Source organism: Polypterus senegalus, chromosome 10 (genome assembly GCF_016835505.1).
Source record: "Polypterus senegalus isolate Bchr_013 chromosome 10, ASM1683550v1, whole genome shotgun sequence".
NCBI lineage: Eukaryota > Metazoa > Chordata > Cladistia > Polypteriformes > Polypteridae > Polypterus > Polypterus senegalus.
In genome coordinates, this window is record NC_053163.1 from 74,476,869 (window position 1) to 74,501,259 (window position 24,391).

Consider the following 24,391-nt stretch of genomic DNA (forward strand, 5'->3'; position numbering starts at 1 on the left):
AAAACAAGTCTTCAACATGTTAGTAATCTAATCAGGAGAACATTGCACAGATTTACTTACGATAACAATACAATACAAATAATTTGCATATGTCAGCCTTTGACCACAACTTCTGACATTAAAATTATTTTACCATTTGCACTACATTATTCATTTCACATGTTTAAGGGTAAACTCTTCTGATCATATCTCTATCCCACAAAATAAAGTACAGAAATCATGGCTACCTCAATGTTATTGCATGATCAGATGTGGGCTGAAGAAATGTATGTGTTTGTCCACTCTGTGTGTATGTGAGTGTGTTTTATTTATTTTTCTTTCCACGTTTGTCTTCATCAGATAACATTTAGTATTGCATTGTCAGTAAGAAGAGTTATTGACAAAAGTCTGGACAAAAAAAAAAAGACTGACATGTTTCTTGAGAAAGCCGTTTCATTTTGACCATATTTATTTCCAGAAATGTACTTCAGGAATGCCAGTACCTTGCAAGCTAAATGAACAGAATAACAGGAATCAGCAGTGCTAATGCATTTGCAAAGGTTTCTCTAATAACGCATTAGTATGTAAATGAGACAAATTAAGAATCAGCTAAGGGAGATGACCATTAAGACACTGAAGGAATGGCTGCTGAAAATGGGGCTTTGCAGTCTTTGCTACAAAAACAACTTAATTAATTAATTTAATGGCATATTGATTTAAAAAAGTATCAATTTATATCAGAAACATGAAAATGTCTGGGTGTGTCCAGACTTTTGTCTAGTACTGTATATTATTACAGCGGATTTCTACAAAGTTAAGATTTATAGCCCTGTTTTCCCTGTTGTGACTTTATTTTGCATTGTGGGAGAACTGAAAATATAAACAGAGAGTTCTCAGTTGATAAGTATAGTTGTGCAAAAATGGTGATACATCTCTATTTATGTAATTGGCTGTAATATGTTCCAAAAGATGGACCAATCTTCCACAGAAAGCAACACCTTTAATAAACATTTAGCACAAAATAATTAAAACCCACAAATATCTTACCTCTGACAGTTAATCTTTGTGGCATCGTGGCAGGATAGACCCCAGATATCACACATCTCTAATGAGCCTTTCCTATAGGCTTTCCAGGCCATGGAAGACATCCAGTTGAAAGTCATGAAGGAGAAGAGTCCTGCATTGTCTACTGGGTGCTGATGTCTAGTAGAAAGATTATTTAGAGAAAATCGTTAATAGTTAACACAGAATACATTTTACATTCAAAAGAATTGTATAATACATTAAAAGGTTTAAGGATGCACTATAAAAGTCATCTTTGATTTAAGATTTAAATGAACTGACTTCTTCAGATATTTTTTGCATAAAGTTTAGATGCTAACATTTCAACTTCCTGAAACAGTCAACCTATTCCACTTGTCTATAAAATCAACTATTAATTCTTCTATAGCATTGCTTTGATTTCTTTCATGCATAAAGGACTCACATGAATCATTAATTTATTTGTCCATCTATGCCTAACATACATAACTCAATTCAGAGTCAAGCAACGCTGAGTTTGAGTTTGTCAGTGCCAAATGCAAAGCAGGAATGAACCCTGGGTGGGCTGCTAAACTAAAAAACACCCACACTAAAACTCTTAGTCACAACGCATGCATTTTGGAATACTAATAAATCTGACTGGAAACCTTTGAACTGTGCCAAGAGGCTACAACAGATCACATATAAACTTCATGAACATACACCCTTAAGTATAATTTTTACTTGAAATGCAATATCCCTATATATATTTCTCTGTCAGAATAATGAATTTGAACAATCACCAAGAATTTATCACAATAGCTATGCTGAACATGACACAAAATATAACACAGTTAATGATTTGCTTTAATTAGCACCCAATTTATGTTCATTCAAATGAAAAACGGACACTGCAAATAAAGTTGATATTTCCCCACCTAAAAATACAGCAAAGAATTACAAGAATGCTAATTTGAAAGTGAGCCAATTAGTATAAAAGACAGATGAAATTTAAATAAATCTTATTGGCGCACTCAAAAACAGAAGTATATTAACTGTATATATATTGTCACACACGCATGATTAGGGGACAACTAAAGGGCCTGAATAGATGTAATTCCACGCTGGACCAGAGGATGGCGAAGTACACTGATTCTTTCTCTCAATTCCTTGCAGACCATTCTCGGGAAATCCCGCCTGGTTCTGAGTTAACCAATAACGTCACTTCCAGGTTCTGGTCCTGATGACATCACATCCTCTGCGAGCACTTAAAAGCCGCCATCTTAAGAAAATAGTCAGTTCTGTTTTGGACTCAGTCATGTGAACATGTCTGTTCTTTTTGATAGATTTTGCAGCCAGGAGGCTGCACCAAACCTTCCCAATATCTCTTGGTCATTCTTATTACAATATATATGTTACCAGCAAAGTTTGAAATCCGGCATTCTATAGAATGCCTAGGTATTGTATATAATGCCCAAAACTAGCTGGCAATGTATGAAACGATTCATATTTCACACATTTCCTTGGCATTCTATAGAATGCCAAATGAGAAACCGGCAAAATATGAAATACATCTCCGATTCGTTTCGAATATCAAGTGGCAAGGCACGTAACTTTTAACGCGCGCCTCAGGCTTAGAATTTGTCAGTTGCACTTTGCGTTTTATTCGGAAGTGTCAAAATACATACTTTTACTTACATTTGTTCAACAAAAAATTAGTTTTTTTTACTGTGCTCCATGAAGGTGATTCGCGCAATATATTGGCAGTTGTAATGAGTGTGACAGAGGATGGTTTCTACAGACTGGGAACTTCTGAAGGAATTTTAAAACAAGTATATGCGAGATCACAATTCACTTTATGCCCTAAGAACTTGCTTAGAATTGAACGTATTCCTGACCATGAAATTCCTCTCCGGTCAGTTGCAATTGCTCAGTCCAGTGGAAGCAGCCAAGGATTCGTCAAATGTATGTGTAAAACAAAGTGCCAAAATATGAAATGTCTTTGTGTGAAAAATGTAATGAAATGTATTTCAAAATGTTATTCAAGACTGCTATGTTGCAATAAGTAGGTTAATTTTAATTTCTTATTTTTTATATGAAAATTTTGTTTCCCTTAATAAGAAAGGCATACATTTTGTTTTGTACAACTTTAATTTTTCTTTACGTATTTTGAATATTTTTTTTTTAATGGCACTCTCATTATTTTTTTTAAGAATAACATTCATATTTTTGAAGAATGCACGTCATTTATATAATAGTCTTATCAGAACCTTTTTTCATACTTTGCCTAAATAGCATTTGTCATTCTATAGAATGCCTAGGTATTATATACAATGCCTAGGGAAAGTGTGTAATAATTCTCATATTTCATACATTGCCTAAAAACGCCGGGCATTATATACAATGCCTAGGTATTCTATAGAATGCCGGCTTTTCATACTTTGCTGGTAACATATACAGTATATATAGTTTCACATGTGCGCATGGGAGGCAGCTGAAGGCCTTGAATGAGAGTAATTCCGTGCCAGACCAGGGGATGGCAGAGTGCATTAACCCTTTCTCTCACTTCTCTGCAGACAAGTTACAGGTGATTCCACCTGGCTCCAATGATGCCAATTCTGGTTCTGGGCTCAATGATGTCACTTCCAGTCACAGCCTCTATAACATCACTTCTGGTTCCAGCCCCAATGATGATGTCACCTCCACAACTCTCCTTTAAAGCCACTGTCTTTCTGCCAGAGAATCAGTTCTGTATTGGTCTCAAACCTTTACACACTGTACATCCTTTAAACTAATTTTGCAGCCAGGAAATATAATAATATGTGGGTGGATGCCCCAAACCTTTTTCATGTCTCCAGTCTATTCTTGTGACATAATACATATATTATTATAATAATACTAGCCAACCCGTGGTGTACCATACACCGCATAATCAGGCCGGTTTTTTAATGATTTTTAAGCACAGGGAGAAAATTAACATTTGAAAAATTGGTAATGTAATAAATCAGCAAGAAAAGCAACATTGTAACAATGCACGGAACGAACCAACACACAATCATCCATGACTGAAAACTGGCGGACTGCCATTGCACCGTGCCTGCTCATGTGCCCACCTCCAACTCGTCACTTGAGTCGTTGTCGTCTTTGCACAGTCTACATGCACCTGTGACTCACGTAGACTTTTCATTGCTCTGTGCGGTTTTGGCTGCTTTTCTATATATAATCCACCAAGACACCCGACCACGGTAGTAGCGTGAATTGCTGTATGTAGCGTGTATAACAGTTTGCTGTGGTGCACACGGTCGTGCGTCGTAACCGAAAACTCGTTTTTTAAAGACTGCTTACTTCATTGTGTTTTAACTTCAGTTGTAAAGGATTGTTTTAAGGATCCCATGGGATACCCCTTGCAAACTGTTTTACACGCTGCATATGGCGATTCACCTCCACGAGAAACATGCCTCTATGAACAGTCAACGTGGCTCGGAGATGCATGTGGCCTCTATGACAGACAAATATAAATGATGCCGTTTTTTCTGTGTCGCGTCCGAGTTGGTGGGCGTGGCTCTGCGAGTTGTCGTCATATCCAATGGTCTTGGAGTTGGTGGGCGTGGCTCCTTCCTGCATGTGCCATAGGTGTCTTACTTGTTGGCGGCTTAGTGAATCCACGCCCCTTCCGGCGTGCTTTCCATGGGTGTCTTGCCTTAGTGAATTATATATATAGATATTATAATACTATATGTATCATACTATATATATATATGCATATATATATATATATATATATGCATATATATATATATATATATATATATATATACTGGCTGGCGGGGGGCACACCAGACGCCCAACCTGATACAGACAGACACAAGGCACAAGTTTCAGCACAACACATGTTTATTTGCAGTGGGAACACTTCTCAAACCATTCCTACAAGCAGCACAGTACAATACACAGCATAAGTGCAGTCCCCAGTACTCTATTGCTCCTTGGCTCTCTTTCTTTCTGTCTTCCTCTCTTGTTCAACTTGACTCCCCCTATGGTAAGTTTCATTTCTTTCCCTCCCAACTCTGGCTCTCAGAATAAAGACAGGCAGGTGGCTTGCTAGGGAGGTCTAGAATCACTACCCAGGTGTGGCAGAAGGCTGACATAATATGGCTCGGCAGCTTCCGCATCCCCCCCGGCCGCACCTACAGAGCTTAGCTTGGCTGTAGCGAACTGTATCTCCCAATGTGCCCTATGGGAGTCTATGATGCCAGAAAAACCCAGGGGGACTGCCCTCTAGCGCCCCAGGGGAAATAATGCCCTGACAATGCTCTCTCCTCTGGTCATTCCACAATGCTGGTGTCCCTGTTGGGTAGGGCCCATAGCCGCATCATATATATTAGTGTTGTAGAGCCCCAGTGGTCAGTGGTCTTATATACACACAACAAGAGACTCGATATGCGCCCACCCAACTTCCACCACAAATGTCAGAATTTATAAAAGCAAATCTAATAGGGAAACATATGTATGTTTATGGCTACTCTGACCCATGCTTATGCAACATTTCAAATAAACTGAGAATTCACGACACCTGTGATTAAGTAGGGAAATGCAGCTAAATGATTAATCACAGTATAATCATTCATACTTTATCACCAAGCTGTTATTATAATGTGCATTGCTGTGGCAAACATATTACACCTCAAAAGTGATGAATAAGTTGCATAGACTGTGTTTTTCCCCCTTTTAACAGGGCTCATGTTGCATATTTAAAATGAAGAACTGTATTTGGTTATTTGTCAGTTTATATCAACTACCTGTTGTCTCTTCTCAAAATATGGCCTGACACGTCAAGAGTATCTCAGCCAAGTTTCACTTGGTCATGCTACCTGTGCTAGAAATTATCAACCAAGCAGCAAGGTGCCTAATCTAGTTTTCATGTGATGTGGGTGTACAAACATAAAACATAACATGTTTTTGCCAACATAAAAAAGCAATCTGCAGCAGTGTCCAGTTTTTCTAATGTAATCAGAGAAACTGATTGCACTGATATTGCAATAAGTGCACCTAATAAGAATGAGAGTTCATCGTGACCAGTGACCTTCCATTAGCATACAAGTCATCTGTATACCAAGGAAAGACTGACAAATGTCATGGCTCAGTGGTTTGGATGATTCATTAGTTTTGTGGCAAAGTAGCTTTGACAGATGTAATGGTACTGTATATGGTGGCTGACTTATTAGTAAAGTAACTGTCTGAACCCTCAGTGTTTCATATGCCCTGTACAATTCATTGTTAACAGCAATCATGTCATTACATGAGCCAGGCAATAGCAGCTAGAGGTGTTATAACGCTGTACATGTTGTGATGTGCCGCCAGATATTCTTGAATGCAGATTTTGTGTCATGTAGGAGACTGCTCTTCCAGCCAATGAAGCTCTGCAGCATTCTGACTGCATACGTATGCGACTGATTGGCTTGCTCCATATATGAATGTTTCAGGCAGCATTCGAATCACGTTAGCTTTCTGAAGCAAAAATTACACAGAAATGTGTGTACACCAGGTTTTGTAAATATATGATTTTTTTTAGTGTACACAGTTTCCTGTTGTTTTTCATGTTCACATACTTTCACGTTCAGATTTATGCAAAGATTTATAAATGAGTTCCCCAATTCAATATTTTTTTTATTTTACAAAATCTGGATGACCTCATTGCAAAGTATATATCTGCATACATGATAATACTGACTTTATAGACCTAAACTCTGTATGTATGTATATATATATATATATGTACTGTATATGTATGTGCATATATATTGTGAAGTCCAGGGAGTGTACCAGCCACCCTACCAACACAGACAGAAACATGGACACAAATACTGTCAAGCACAAATATTTGAATCCAAGTGAGGCAGCACATTCTCTTTGCTCTCCACTACATAGTACAATAAAGCACAACAAACACATTCCTTTCTTCTCTCTCTTTCTCAGCTGCCTCCACTCCTCTCCCAGCAAGTTTCCTCCAGCTCCTCCCAACTCTGGCTATCCGAAAGGAGAGAGGTGGCTCCTTTTATTCAAGTCCAGAGTGTGTTCCAGATGGCTCATCAAGATTACCTGGAATCAGTCCCAGGTGTGGTAGAAGTGCACTATAGGGTTCTGCAGCTCCCCCTGGTGGCCTCCACAGAACCCAGCAGGGCTGTACCAAACTCCAGCTCCCAGCCTGACCTGTGGGAATCCATGGTGCCACAGCCAGCCAGAAGCGCTGTCCACTAGCATCCCAGGGGAGGGTGAGGAGTTGGTATTGCCCTACCAGTGCCCTCTTCCCCGGTTCTACCATTCTGTTGGCATTCTGGCAAAGTAATGGCCATAGCTGCCCGTCACTAACTAAATATATATATATATATATATATATTTTTTTTTTTTAAAGTTAAATAGCTATTTTCCCATGACCTTGAAATGGATTATGCAGATGGAGTACACCAAGATAAAGTTAAGTGCGAAACAATGTGTGGCTGCTGAAATAACTTTTATCAACTCTTTTGTTGCATAAATCAAACAACGTTTTTTATTTTATCAATCCACACACAAACCTACAATACTTCTGAGTTCCCATTAACCCTTGCAACCCAGCACCTTTTCTTAAAGAATCAATACCCCATTAAAACTGAATCATTACCTACCCCAATTCTTAATACATAAACTAATCTTGATCTACAAAATAAATGTAACATATCTTCAAATTAACAGAATTAAAAAAATGTTAAATCAAAACACAATAAGCAAGAATGTATTAAAATACTTAGCTGTTCAAGTGTCATTTATATATTCAAAGATGTACTCTGTCATTAATAAAGAGGTTCAGAGCAGATAGCTGTAAAGTATTTGTAGACAGCTGTAGTACAGCCAGACAACAGCATCAGTACATTGTAATGTCGAGCTGTGGTGTTCGCAGTGATTACAGTGGATTAATGGCAAACTTCCTTTGAAAACTTCTTCTATTACAAGTGTGATATTAAACAACTCATTGAGGTAAATGTGAATGGTATAACTAAAGCATGAAAGAAAGAAAGAAAGAAAGAAAGAAAGAAAGAAAGAAAGAAAGAAAGAAAGAAAGAAAGAGGGTTAGAGTTAGGGTTAAAAGGCCTCAAAAACATTGACCTTGAATACAATCAAATGTTAATACATACTATTTGAGCAAGCTGTTTGTTTAAGTCCCGGCTATTATATAAAAGATCAGTATATTTATTGTTCTTGAGATGGTAATATAAAGAACATACTACTTATTCTTAACAGTTCAGTTCATACTGAACTTGAACTTTATCTGTGAGTAATAATGTGGTATATTGTTTTGCCAGCACATTTGTATTTGGCAAATGCTGAAACACCTTTAGACAACACATTAATCTAATGCTATTAATTTTATAAGAAATCAATTAGAATAAATTGAGCTAAATGAAAATGTAGAACAGGGTAACATCATTGCTGAATCTCTTCTTCAATTTTTTGATCCCATGCCAAGTTTACATAGTGCTATGCCAGTCCTGAATATGGTGCCCTTCAGCGTAGCCACACTTGCTCATTCAAGTCCAATTTAAACTAACCATCGAACAGAATGTACATGTCTTAGAGAGACTGGGAGGGGTAAGGAAAACTTTCTTAAATTACCTGCTTGTTTCTGTTGTTTTGTGAAACTTTACATTAACATTGTGTGTATTGTTCAAAGGAGCAAATTGATGTGAAAAGGAGACATTGACATAAATCAAATGTAAACTAGAAAATATCATTTTATGCAATCTTGAATGTGGCTCTCCAAAAATGTAATGCTTATTAATAAAAGCTGAAGTTTCTATTTTGTAAAAGACATGAGAATAAGTGGAATTAAAATAATAATAATAATAGTAATACAGTAATGTTTAGTTATGAAGAATTAAAAGGCATTAGTATGGCATTGCAGTATATGCTGGAGCTACAAATCCTTTACTAGTCGGCAAAACAAATGCAGTGTGTGAGAAATACTGTTTTACAAGACAAGGTCATAAGGTGCCTGGTCGAAGTTTCAGAAATGGATTGATGAAAATACACGTGGTTTCCAGTGCATGTTGTTTAAATATTTATCGGATAATAAAACCAAAAGCCGTTTAATGAAGACTTTTCCTGCTGTTGGCAATTAACTAAAAAAAAAAGAAAAACTAACCTTGGCCTTGGCAGACTTAGATGCCTTAAAGGTTCGCTTGAATATAATTAATAATTCATATAAAAAAAACAGCGCAGGTTTAACTATGCAATGATAAAGATCTGCAGTGGATTGTAACTGTGAGCCAAGATGAAATCGTCACCAGAATGCTGTACTGAGGGTGTGTCAAAAATGTATACATGCCAAATATCCCCTCAGGGAAAAACAGTTATTTCTTTCTTTCTTTCTTTCTTTCTTTCTTTCTTTCTTTCTTTCTTTCTTTCTTTCTTTCTTTCTTTCTTTCTTTCTATATCTAGAAACACAAAGTTTCACACATATTCATTCAATTCAGTGCAATACAGTTTTAACCAATTCAGATATCTAATAACATACTGTGAGCAAATAATGTGTTTTTTACTGGTGTAAAAAGCATTTAATGGATAATATTAGTAACCATTAGAGCTGCAGTAACTCACATTTGATTCAAAGCATAATATTCAGTGCCATTGGTTTGCTGGATTTTCAAATGTATCTATATGCATAATATAAAATGTATGTTTAATTCTTACATTATACAGCTTTCAGAAGTATAGGCCTTCAACCTATATAGCACTGGTTAACCTTTTACAGTGATTTAATTTCCCATAAATATTCATGATAATGATTAATTTCCTTTATTGTTACCCACCTTCTACTTTTGCAGATTTTCTGAGGTAGCAATCGATAAGTCCATTCTTATTATGAGCAGCCTGAGGATGGTGGAGTTATCGGAGAGCCATACAGAAAGCATAAGCACTACACCATTCTTACATAAAAATGTACTTGTTGTAGTGTTACTAAATGTGTTTCTATTTAGAAAATAGTAAAATAAAAAAGACACACAGTAGAGCGACTATACAGTAGATTATAGCATTCTATGAATGGTTTAAACACTAATGAGCTCATTAAATGTTTTTCATATATTTTTCACACTGTTTATATGGAGTTTATTTTTAATAAAATGCATATAATATTTATGCACATATTTATTTCTACAGTTCATCACAGTGGTTGTTATAGTGTTGTTTTGATGGTCATTCATGAGCTCAGGTATGCTTCTCAAGGTATCGGAAATCTGAAATGGACATTTTAAACCACCACTCTAACATTATTGGTTAAATGCAGTTTTTTGACTTGTACTCATGCTAAAGGTAGTGAATGTTGCGAAATGCATATTGCATCAAATGACTCAATCCTGTAATGTTTTTCTTCATAATATTTAGAAGATTAGACCGTTCCTCACTAACTATGCCACTGAACTCCTAATTCAGACACTGGTTCTCTCTCGGCTGGACTATCGTAACTCTGTGCAGGCAGGGCATCCTTCAACCAGTGTTCAGTCTCTCCAGTTCCTCCAGAATTCAGCTGTTCCTTGTTCTTTGATTCACTCCTACTGCTCTTTTTCTTTGGTCTCATCATAGGTTTCCTGTTGCTGCAACTATCCAGTTCTTAAACTCTTAAACAGTGCACTCAATGATTCTGCTCCTCAGTATCTCCAATCTTTAGTCTTTCTATATGTCTCTTCAAGAAGTCTCTGTTTGTCTGCTGACTGTCCCTCCTCTTGCCAGATGTGCCGAGGCTACACAATACTTGCCCGTTCTTGCTCCAAAGCTGTGGAATGCTCCCTTTTATCTCTTCAAACTACGGCGAATTTATTCAGGTTTAAGTGGTTTTTGAAAACACACCTTTTCATTAAATATGTTGCAACTGCCTAGCTTCTTTTGTACAGCATAGCCACTATTGACCTGCTAAAGAGCTTAGGATACTGACGTGTGCCATAGTCTAGCTGTAGGTATAATTATACAGCAGTAGTTTTACTCCCTCTCATTTGTTTTTTTTTTTTTTTATCTTCTTCTTTGTTACTTTAATGCTTGCACCTTCTAATCATTCTTGTATGAACTATAACTAGATTTGTTAGTCCACTCTGATAAAGGCATCCTGAAAGTTCATATTTGCATTTCAACTTATGTTTATAGGTAGGCAAAGTATAACATCCATCCATTCATTCATTCATCAGTCTTTTAAACCCACTTTATCCTGAGCAGAATTATGAGGAATTTGGAACCTATCACAACAAGCAGAATACATAAAGTCTGAACGATCTCTGGACACACACACTCACACACACACATATACACTTGGGCCAGTTTAGCACCACCAAACCACCCAACTGGCATGTCTTTGGACTTTTGTAGGAAACCTGAGCATACAGAAGAGACACAAAGGGAGAACACGCAAAACATAAGTAACTGTCTCAAAGCAGCCTAACAAAATTCAGGGTCTCAGAATTGAGAAACTACCCACATGAGATGGACTATCAGTTGCTGAGCAGGTGCCAGCCTGGGATCCTGGATGAGATGCCAGTGTGGCAGACATTCAAACTCACTTATATGGGGGAGGTTTAGAGTTGCCAGTAAACTTAATTTGCAGATGTGTAGGATATAAGAACAATTTCAAAGTTTTCTGAGACAAAATCCCTGGGGAACAGGAGGAGAAAAGGCAAAATCCACGAAGACAGTGAACCAGTAAATTTTGAGCTGGGTGGCACCAGCATTTACAACTTAGCTACTGTGCCATGCTTTACTTTCAGGCAGAATATATAAGTTCATGCACATAGAGGTTTGACTACATTGCATGTAATATTTAAATATACAGTACGTTAGACATATACATTATATCATCAAATGCAAGACAAGTTTCAAATTTTTTCAAATTGTTAACTCTTTGTAACAGCAGTAACAGAACTCACCACTAGAGAATACTTCTCAGAACAGTAGATGAGGTTTATTGGCTTGTTTAAATACAAACAGCTGCTGTTCTCAAACTTCTTTTCTGCAAAATCATAATGAATTACACACCAAAGAATACTGGAGGAAATTAAAGGGTACACACAACAGAGAAGCCAGAAATCACTTCTTCACATGTGAAAACAGAACACATTACTGAGCTATGTAGTCAAATGAGAAACCCTGGCAACTTTTGAAAAATATCTGGATGAGCATCTGGGGCAAATACTAGCCAATGCATGAGCAAGGACAACAATGACTCCATGTGTGGGCAATTGGGACCACTGAGGGACCGCTACAAGACTACACAAGTCTAGCATTTACGTAATCAGTGGAGGTCCTGTTAATGTGTTAGCAGTTACCCAAGACACTAAGAGAACAGTAGAGTCCCCCTCGAGTATGTTGGACTCCCATGAGTCACTGGACTGGACCATCCTACTGGACTTCCTTTGGTCCTGTCTAAGGTATGGCGCTCTGACAGTAAAACCATAGAAATGACTGTTGGGGTATACCCAGTAGTGGTTCTGGGCTTAAAAATCCCACCCACCCTGTAGAGTGTTGAGCTGGTAGCTCAGTGATGAGCATTTGGCAAGAGCTCAACTGGCAGAATGAAATACGAAAAGGCTGCCAGGCCATTCAGGAGGTGGAGAAGGTTTTTGTAGTTCACTTAAATGAAGCAGAGCACTTGAGCATTGTGAGATGTGCTTAGGAATGTGAAGCACCCCCCACACAAGACAGTCATGGTTTTCGGTCTTTCATTGCTTTGTTTTTTGGTATACTTTGTGTTCTTAATGTTTATTTATGTTTCTTTTATAATAACCCCTTCTTATTTTAACAGCTTTGGCTTTCCTGGGGTTTCTTTGGGTTTCAGGATGTCCTGAGAATGCCCATGAGCATGCTAACTGAATAAACTTGATGGACTAAATGATCCCCTCCTGTTTATCAAACTTCTATGTGTTATTCATCCATCAACACCACTTAATCCGATTCAGGTTGAGGGATCATGGAGGCAGCGTCAGGCACAACACAGGAATCAGGCATGAATGAAGTGCTGCCCGTGCACATATTTACATTCCCTCATATGCAGTCATCAAGTAACCTAACATTGTATGTCTTTGGGATATGGCAAAAATGCTAAAATGCCCATAGAAGAACCCTAACAGATATGTGGAGACTGTGCTAACTGGTCACACAGTGTACATCTGAACATTTAAGACTTTAGAAAAGGATGGAAGGTTAGGAGCTACAGTATGTATTATTTATTCCTGACAGTGCTTGGACAGTTCATTTCACAGCTTGGTCTCAAATAGAAGAATATTTGTGACCCCATCGTAATTTAGAATTCTTCAAACAACTGACAAGTTTCTCTCAGATGATTGTACCATAGCAGCCATGTTACATCACTGCAAAGCCACATGTGGAATTCTTTACAGATTTACACAGTAAAAGATTTGGACTGGCGCATCTTACGGCCATATGGTTCTTCTTTTCCTTGTTTTATTACTGACATTTTTTTTTTTTAGTTGCCTGAAGCTCCTTAAGGCTATAGTCATCACAAAGTATTTGGCATGTGATCTTTTTTCCCTGTATGAAAAACATGGAAAACAGTCAAAAGACTGCAAATACAAGTAAACTGTGTACATAAGGCATAAATAATTTAGCAACAACAAAGCAGCCTATTCTCTTCTGTATTTCCATTCTGATGTTGAAAGAATTACTCATTTGGGCCATTACTTATTTATTTTATGAAACCAACAAGGCATTAAGCAAACTGTAAATAGATAGCAGGTCATAGTCATGATGCATTTCACAGATCTCCTGAAATGTCTTCTTTTGAATGGATTTATGTACCAGTCAAAAATGCAGTGCAAAAAAATTGCCTAAAGAGAATGATATTAATTACTTGAGCAGTTGCAAAAACAAAGTTAATATATTTTAGTTTAGTTGTTTGGTTTATTTTTTTTTTTTTTGTCTTTAATTACATGTCATGTGTGGTGTGATCACAAGATCATACTCACAGTTTTCACTAAAATGTACTTATCAGTGAAATTAGCAATTAAGCTGACTCCAGGAGGACTGTAAGGTATGAGCTATAAGAAAACACTGAAGGAGGCAAATCTTTCTAGCTAAGGCAAATGGAGACTAAGGATTGATATGACTGAACTGTTTAAAAATCTGAAGAGCTTTACCTTCCAGTGATTCCATAGCCTTCACTTACATAATCTTAGTGAGTCACTCCAACTAGTCCATGACACATTCTGATAAAATCAAACAGGTTTGATTTTGTCTTTAGTCATACAGACAATTAGCTCATTTGGTGTGCTTAAAAAAACAAAAAAAAGAGTATTTAATCAAAGCAAAACCATAACGGTTTGGGGAATCTGTGTACTCGGACATGGAAACAATTTTGAGGTGCACATTTACTCACGTGTGCTGTGATCGAGAGTTCACAAACTACTAGGACACACCACTAGCAACACGGCTGCTGTCCAAAAAAAAAAAGTGTTGAAAACAGTACAAATAAATATTTATGAAAAAGAAATAAAGAACTAAGCCAATAAACAAAAAACTGGGTAATCACCAGAATTATTGGGATAGAAAACCTTTAAATACACAACAAATTAAAACAGGGACCATTCAAAGTCCCATAATAAAGTAACAGATGCTGAGGATCCTGACAGCATGAGAACTGACACCAAATGAGAGCTTATCCATGTGTACAATGCATTGAATGCATTGACGAGGAGTAGGGAATGTGTATTTTGGACCTCAAAAAACAGAACAGAAACTCATTTCTCTGACAACTAAATGTAAAAAGAAAAAGAAGGGCAGATATTGTGGCTGAACTTGCCATAGCTGTTAACCTTTTGTACAGTGATGGTGGCATCAGGCTGCTCGCTATTGGCTGTCTGAAAAAGGGGAGAAGAGGACAGCACTGGAAGACCAGCACTCAGTCGGTAATTAGGAGATGGGCAGCAGTTTTCAGACATTTGAACTGACATGGTCTGTGTGGAAAAAACCAAGCTTTGTGTGTTATAACATTTCGGTTGTGCATAATGTGTTACAAGCAGGTGAACTACAAATCCCTGTTTGAACTTTTGAGGCACAGAACAGGAGTCTGGTCAAAAAAAGATAGATGCTGCACACACGCAGAGCTCCAAACAGCTCAGGATAGCAAGTAGGCTATGAATCTCATACACATAGACTTCCGCTGTGTGTGCCTCTGTGAGGTTCTTTTCAACCTACCAGCTAAACCTGCGAAGGATTGGGGGCTCAGTAAGGGGAATTGATTTTAACCAAATAGAATAAAGGAGATAAAGTGTACAGCCTGTGATTTTTGTGGTTTAACAAATCAGGGAAGCCTTATACTGTGTGATCAAGGTGCCTTATATTTTATAGCCAATAAGATGTATTCTTTCATATTATAACTGAGACATGCAAATCTGTTATGTAAGCCAAGTGTATAAATAAGGACTGCGCCTTTTGTTCAGTAACAAGGCTTCTGCTAATCTGTTAGCTGCCGGAATCTCCTTTTTCACAAAGAGAAATGAAAGAGAGAAATGACAGGCTTCCTCCTGCCTGGTTCTTCAGGATGATTATTTGTATGGATTAAATTTCTACCACATATGGCAACATGATCGACAACTACAGTCATGCAAATCTGACATACAACACGACTAGAAGTTGCGCTATGTGACATCGGCTTTAGTACAATGGATTCTGGCTGTTACTTTAAAATTAACTCTTTTACAAGATCATGAGAACACAAAATGTCACACAAACATTTTTCTTCATACAGAGAACTGTAGACACATGAAGTAAGTTACTAAGTAGGTGATTTGGATTAAGCTTGTTAGGCTGATTGGCCTGATCTTGTCAGAATTATTCTGCTGTCGTAGTGAAGCAGGTAACAAAACTAGCTGCGTCTTTTACATATCTTTGGGGACAGAGAAGACAGACTGGAGTAAAGCCACCCCATGGACATGAAGAGAACATGCAAACTCCACATGAACAATGACAAGGCTGAGGATCTGAACCCAAGACATTAGACAGTAGCACTAACCATTGTGCCACGGTGCCTCTTAAAGTAGTCATTAAATATATGGCCCATGTCAGAATCACAAGGTACAGAGCACTTCTCATCAGATAATCAGAAAATCTACACAGCAAAGACACTGAAAATCTTGGTGATTGTATAGCACATTAATGCATTGTTTCCAGTTTCTTCCTTTTCTTGCTAAAACAGGTCATGGATTATTCAGCATACAATCCAAAAGACAAAGCATCTGCATATGAAAGTGTTCAAGCTGATTCAGCACTGAAGCATGTTTATGAGGCCAGGCTTTGTTAAAAACAGAAGTAGCTGAAGCCAAACACATGTTACAGCACAACTGTTTCCAAACACATTGGATTTTTTAATGAAATCCATCAGCATCCGTTATTTGAAAACTCTGATATTTGCACATTTGCTCCATCTCTGCACTTGAGAACCTTTCAAAGTTAAGTATCTCTGCTGCCTTCGCTGTGAGTGAATGTTATATGAAATTAGATTTGTAAATTTTGATGTGTGAAATCAGGCAATTTACAATTCAGACAAGTGAAAGCCACTGCTAGATACTGTGAAGCCTCAAATGCAACCACCAAGACATAGCCAGACAATATAAATGATAAAAGCCACCTGAGCCAATGGCCAAGATACTATTAGGCCCAATACAGTAGACAAAGGAAGTGACAAATATTAAAATACCCCAGCTTGCTATGTGACTGTATAATCTGGATTTTGCATAAGGGGAATTATTTTGAATAATGGTTTTCAAAAAGTTCCATCTAATTTAGTATAATAACAGGCACACAACACACAAATTCAAATTTTGAATTGAATAACATCTTTAAATTCCACCCACTCATCCACCCAGCCATTTCTAACCTGCCAGTCCAGTTTCAGAGCTGTAGACATTGATGCCTGTCCCAAAGCAAGGCATACACATGGCCTTTGAAAGCTGTTTTCCCACACTGTCATTTGGCAGTGCATAAGGTTCAGTCACCAGTGTGGGCTAGTCTTTTGAAATACAGATCCTGTCAGGCCCATCTCCCATCATACCTCAGCCTAATGCCACTTTCACCAACTCTTTAGCAGCCAGGCAACCCGTCTCACTGCAATTCTGAATACATCCAGACTGGACACATTTAGGGACATCAAATCTATTTCTATCTTAGAGCAACCAGATTGGCTTCTGCCATAATTCAAGTGCTTTGTCAAGAGAGGACAAGCCAGGATTTCTGCAAATGTATAATTAGTCATTGTCCAGAAGAACAAAGGTTACAGGTTAAAGACTATAAAATGCAAAACGTGCAGCATATTTTAAGGTAGGTGACACTTATGGAACTCTGAGGTATACTGTATATACAGGAGTATTGTTATGTCACAGTGTTAAAGGACTTGAATATTGCTGTTATTACTGATCAGTGTATGAAAATATGTATCATTGTATTACATGACATAGAACAAAAAATGAACATATTTATTGAGTAATTCCTAACATACACTAGACAAAACAAATGTTTATTTACTAAGTGGTGCATTGTATGAATATCAGACTTCCATTTATATGTGGGAAGCTGTAGCATACCCTGGCAGCATGAGGATCCTGGCAGAAACCCAGCTGGGACAGGACAGCAGTCCATCACTGAGCTTACACATACCCCTCAGATAGCCTGCAGGTCTTTGAGATGTAAGGAGAAAAACCAGCAGCATCACTGGCATTGAGTGAAAGTGCTGCCCTGCAACAAATGGCAAAGTTAAATAAGTTCTGATGTGGATTCTATAGGAGGCAAAAGTTGATTTTCACATGAAACATAAAGTTTTTGTTTTTTGTTGATGAAATGATGGTGTAAATCACAGTTTTGTTCCAATGGAACTTTCCATAAAGTCCAGGTGGGTGGAATTTTATTAATTGAGTGGCAGACACTTACAGTGACATTATAAATGGGGACACCACTACCTAACATATCTTTTGTGAGCACCGCGAATTATGTTTAGCTTATGAGACTTTTCAGTTAAGGAACACAAAAGTTTCGAGGTAAGTTTGCTTTACTCACTAATCACGGCACTTGAGAGTGGTGACATGTTGCATGTTGATCAGCACACACAAGTAAGAATTTCAATGTGACAATAATGTCACTATTATGACCCTATAGAACTGAAGCGAGGAAAAGTAAAAAAAATAGAAGGCCAATAGACTATTCTTTATTAGATTGTTACCTTAAAGCTGTTGACCACACTACTGTAGATACAAAAACTTAACATTTTAACCAAAGTAGTTTTCAAAAAACAAAGGTTTTCACAAAAGCTTTCAGATATGACTTTACCCAATCTTATATAATGTGACTGCCATGATGCCATTGGTCACATGGTATATGCATCATGTGCCTAACAACTGAGCGGCGTCATAGTGACCAAGCACAAAAAAGACAACACGCTTAAAAACTACACACACAAAAGGCACCACCAAGAAAAAAAAATTTAAGATATTGAAAGACAAAGACACCGCAATAAAAAATTGGAAATGGTCTCCCCTAGACTTTCTCATATACTCAGATAAGTGAGGAGTAAACCGCAAGACAATGATTATGTTTTTATATTATGTACATTAAAGAACCATCAACAACAAATCAAATTAATAATATATTGAACAATTATTATAAAAGTAAAGTTGAATAAATTGGACTTTGCCGATACATGACTAAAAGGTAAAGCACCACTTCCGGTTAGTAGAAATAGCCCACAAGTTGACAGAAATCTACGTTTTGTACCTAACACTTGTATGCAAAATTTGGTTGACCTAATTGAAAGTGTACTCAGGTTATTGTGTTTACATACACACACGCACGCACACACATACAAACACAGACATTATTCCAGAAATTGTATTTTCGGACTCAGGGAGGTCTAAAACGTCAAGATTCATCAAAATCTCAACATCAAATTTTTTAACAATTATAATACTTTCCCTATACTTTGTATACACAAAAGTAAAAGGAAAAAAGTGACATATTTCTGACACACTTTTCTACTATGTCTTTCCTTTGATGCCTATGACTGCCTATCTATATACTCAGTTATTCTTTAATACTCTAATAGCTTTTGAAGATAAAATGTAGGTGGTTTTCAATGTACTATCTACAATACATCATTGTACTACTGATGTACACTTACAGGATTACCACTGATTTGACCATTTGGGTATTTGACTGTTAGGGTGTACTATGTGTTTATTCATTGTTTGATATAAACAAAGTATTCCTACTAAAAAATAAAGACTGACTGACTGGAGAATAAAAGCATACAAACTTATAAAGATGTGCCAGTCTGATGGCACCACATGTCTCACTGCTGCTGTTTTTCCTAGCACTTCATGTCTGCTTGTCTGTATTGCAGCTTCTAAGACTTTGGATTTCTGCACAAAGGTACACCTTATGGAAATAATGCACCATACTGGATGATCCAGTTTAACAAGTAACTAAATAAGTAAGTCAGGATGCTGTTTTTGCATATTTGCACAACCTTGGGTGTGATTGGTAGTGCATTACTCAGCTAAGTTCAGCATTCTTCACTGTAATTCTTTAATTACACTCCACTGATTCAGCCATAGTAAATAAAGGACATTTTTTTGTATTCTTCCCTTGTTTTGTCATTTTCTTAAAGAAAACCTTTATGAATGTGAGATGTCACCATTCTGCTTTAGTAAGGTCTGGAGTTTGTTTCAAACATTTCCCTAATGCCAGCTGGTCTTCACTGTAAGGGAAACTTTTAAAAATGTTTTTATATATCCACCTTATCTGCACCCTGCCATTGTGGCAACCTAGCTTTTGCTTTCATCAATTTTATTTTTGAATTGATTCCCATCTTACAGTATATTGAACTAAGACTGTGTGGTTAGACATAGCTCTAGCTCCATCATTAAACTTGCTGACAACACCTCCGCCATTGGCATGATCACCAACAATGATGAGACAGCTTACAGACAAGAGGGCTACCTGCTGACTCAGTGGTGCCAGGTCAGTAAGCTCATTCTTAATGTCAGCAAAACCAAGCAGCTGGTCATTGATGTCAGTAAGCAGAAAGCAGACCACACTTCTATCTACATAGAAGGGAATGCTGTGGAGAGGTTGAGCAGATTTACATTTCTTAGAGTGACCATAACTAACAAACTGAAGGCACAACACATTTCAGCTCTTGACAAAAACACTCAACAATGCCCTTTCTTCTCCAGATGTCTAAGGAAAGTTCATATTTCTCCATTTGCTATCACAACATCCAGGGGTGCACAGTGGAGTCCATCCCAATCTGTTTCATTACATCCTGATACAGTACCTGATTGACTCAAGGTCATAAAGCACTGCAGTGGGTGGTGAAGTGGGCACAGAAGGTGGCATCCGGCTGCCTTTTGCTCATGACATATGCTGTATAACACTCACTGCTTTAGAAAGGCAGACAGGATTATTAAAGACTTCAGCTATCCAGCACAGCCGATTTTCTTATTTCCTTTTGTCAGATGGTACACTCCCATCAGTAGAATCAGGGATAGTTTTTATCCACAGGTTATATGATTACTAAACAACCACTCATATGGGAAAGTAATTATATATATATATATATATATATATATATATATATATATATATATATATATATATATATATATATATATATATATATATATATATATATATATATATATATATATATATATATATATATATATATATATATATATATATAGGGGCGGCATGGTGGTGCAGTGGCGCAGTGGGTAGCGCTGCTGCCTCGTAGTTAGGAGACCTGGGTTCACTTCCCGGGTCCTCCCTGCGTGGAGTAAGCATGTTCTCCCCGTGTCCTACACCGGGTACTCCGGTTTCCTCTCACAGTCCAAAGACATGCAGGTTGGATGCATTGGCGATCTTAAATTGTCCTGTGTGTGTGTGTTCCCTGCGGTGGGATGGTGCCCTGCCCAGGGTTTGGTTCCTGCCTTGTGCCCTGGGATTGGCTCCGGCAGACCTTGTAGTTAGGATATAGCGGGTTGGATAATGGATGGATGGATATATGTGTGTGTGTGTGCCAGATGATTATCAGGAATGTCTCAACTTGTTCACCACATGCTCAACACATGTACCATGTGTGGCACATAAATGATGTTATACTGTATATACATAGTAGTAGCACTAGTGTTAACATAATTTTTAATCACCCTATATATGTATGTGTATATAATGTATATATGTATTACAGTACTATATATATACAGTATATATATACAGCACTAATATGAATAGTATACAGTAATAGTATATAATTGTATATATGATGCACTCTGTATATACTGTCTATGGAGTGCACACATTCTCTCTGTCTTTGGGCTCTCTGGATTCTTCCCACAAAGCTGGAATGGGGAATACAGGCTGATTTGCCTAGAAAGTGTAAGTTTGCCATTGATGGACTGCTACCCTTCCAAGCTTTTCTACATTTGTTCTGTAAATAAGTGGGTCCAGAAAATGGATGCTTGTGGATTAGTTGTGAATAAACCACAATAAATTTAGAAGGTGGCACAATGCTTACAACTGTTTAAGAGCTTCAGAGACCTCAGATTGATTCCCAAACAGGATGCTGTTTCTGTGGTGCGTGCTTATTTTTTATGACCGATATTTATTGTCTTCAGTGTACTTCAGATTCCTCCCACAATTACAGCAATGGCCATGTTAGGTAAATCAGCGCCGAGTGTATGATTGATCCCAGCAATGAAGCAGAAGTTTGTCCAGGGACGGTTCCTCTATCCATCTGAAGCTGTGGTCCCACCATTGAGTGCTGTTGTCATCAGGACTACCGAGACCACAGTCATCTTTCTACTAGATATGAATCATATCTTTTAAGATAATAATCTATTTCTAAAGGCTACAAGGAGGTTGATTGACTATTTCTGTGATAGCCAATTATCCCAGAAACGATTGACCAATTCAGTTCAAACTATGTAAGGCATTATATAAAATTTAGATTAACAAATAATTTGAAACAAAGCAAAAACTGAACAAATGCAGTAAAGAGTATATTTTACCCAAGCTTTTAACTTTCAGTTTTCATTTGGATTCACCAAATTCAATTAAAAAAACCTCTGAGGATAGCCCTAAAATTAACATCAGGAGAACATGCATATAATGACAAATCTCTTTAAAATAGTCCTTAAATATATGAGCCCTGTCACTCCATAGTGCCCAACATACTTTTCTATGCTGGGGTTTGTTGGGAGAGTAAAAGAAACCTGTGATGCCCGGGTTGTCCGCAGCTGGCGTTACCTCCTCTTGTGCTTGGAATTCAAGAGGCATGTTTTGAAATGGACCTGAGTGAATGAGAACACGTAACACAGCAAGAGTTGGTACAAAAGTGTGCAGGGTTTTTGATTTTCCAAACAAATCCGTGTTCAAAGCAAAAGTGCATTGCAGGATTCATGAAAGAAATAGATAAATACTGTTCAATGAAAACCAGAACTCTGTGAGAATTAAAATCTGCCATCAATAAAGAAATAATCCAAACAAAGGAGTAGGAAGTTAAAATCGGGTACTCCTCTTTCCCTCGGAGCATCAGAGCCTCTCCTCATGCTCTCAGCCCCTGCTCACCTGAGACAACAGCACACGTGGTCAGCCTTTAAAAAGGGCTTGTTTCTAAAGCCCAGGTCCAACGTCCCTCCACCATTCTGAGTTGTCTGCAGGACGACTGCCAGAGCCCTTTGGCCTCTCTTTCTTCTCCTATGTCTGACAAGAGTGCTGTCCACACACAGGGCCAACTTCTGGCCGCTATACCTCCTGCCCTCCTCACCATTTTCTCTCTGATTTTCTTTCTTTCATAACTTCCTGATTCCTCCTCCTCCTCCTCTAACCCAATCAGATTCATCGTGGGTGTGGCGCCCCAATTAAGACCCATGGGGTGCTGACCTCACCTTTATGTTGACATGAAAATGGCTTACCTCCACACCCCCACAGCCCCCCAGCTCTACTGAGACACTTACAGAGACCCAAGATGTACTGTTTTTTTCCTTTAAAAACCCTAACGCCATGGACCACCAACTCGCTGTACCACAAAAGTAAATACACTGATCAGGAGGGTCAGCTAGATTACAGAACTGACCCTGGACTCATGGGAGTCAGTGGTGGAACAGACAATAATGGCTAAATTAGAGGATATACTGGCTAATGTTGCCTACCCCTGCATGATGCATTGTCCTGGAGCTCCTTTAGCCTTTGGTATGCTGAGAGGCTCCCATCATGACTGCCTCCACATAATGATTGTATAATAAGTGCACAGGCACTTTATATTATTAAATCATTATTACTTTACTGTGTGTGCAGTTCTGAGTTTTGTGATAGTTTGCAATTTGTTTTTACTGCTTTGCACAATGATTATACTGCTGCTGGACTACGTAAATTTCCTTTTGAAGGTCAATAAATGAAGTGAGTTAATTTGTTCATTCTTTCACTCGCTTATACATTAACTCTCTATTTATCTTTCTGAATTACAAATTATGTTTCAAAGGTGGCTCCATACATAAAACAAGTCGCATTAGAGAGACAGAGTTGAAAAATTCTTCTAAAGGGTGAGCTTAATTGCTTTCTAAGTAACAAATAAACCTTTACTTTTGGAGTGTGTGTTTCTAAATTCTCTGCACTGTCTTTTTTCTCTATTCCGGCTTTTACAGTGGATTGATTTTTCTGCTACGTTGTATTTCTCCACTGACAATGCCTTGCTTTCTCTCCCTGACTGCAAACAGTTTATATTAAATAGTAAGACATCTGCAAGAGAAAAATAAATGTAGCCATTGTACAAATGTAGCGGTAAAAGAAATTTTAGATTGTATATTTATGAAAAAGTCTTTAACATCCATTTTTTAAGTAAGATAGGGTTCATACAATCTGCTCCATCTATATCCATTTCCCTTTATGATCCTTCTTTTCAGCCATATTGTTAGCACTCTGTGACCCCCATCAGGATTTCATGGTCCACTTACTTGTGAGTTAATCTGAAGGGTTTAAAAAGATGCAAGCTAGCGTGGTACTTCTGTTCTTTCTGACTTGTCTGTTCCTCCTCTTCAAGGAAGTACACACCAGAGTGGAAGGAAGCTTCAAAGGGAAGACCTTCAACATGTCCAATGACATCCAGTGCATCAGGAAAAGAATAGGAAGCAGATTTCTAAAAAGAGAAAGAACATCACCTAAATCAAATAAATCACAGTCAGTGCTTCTCCCACTAGGACAAATACTGACCCATACAATGCAATACAATACAATTTATTTTTGTATAGCCCAAAATCACACAAGAAGTGTCGCAATAGGCCTCTTGACAGCCCCTCAGCCTTGACTCTCT

The 24,391-nt window shown here is 37.7% G+C and overlaps 1 protein-coding gene across 3 annotated transcripts in view; it reads right to left on the reverse strand.

Annotated features, from left to right (window-relative positions):
• Positions 1 to 24,391, reverse strand: part of LOC120537216 (multidrug resistance-associated protein 5-like) — a 163,805-nt gene that overhangs the window by 129,926 nt on the left and 9,488 nt on the right. For 2 of the 3 annotated variants that reach the window (XM_039765980.1, XM_039765978.1), the window contains exons 2-3: positions 24,036 to 24,217; positions 1,027 to 1,182 (exon numbers count right to left, since the gene is read on the reverse strand). In XM_039765980.1, the coding sequence (XP_039621914.1) occupies positions 1,027 to 1,182; positions 24,036 to 24,217 (338 nt within the window). Of the gene's footprint in view, positions 1 to 1,026; positions 1,183 to 9,845; positions 10,141 to 24,035; positions 24,218 to 24,391 lie in introns of those variants that run through there. The other variant, XM_039765979.1, reaches the window with a different exon arrangement.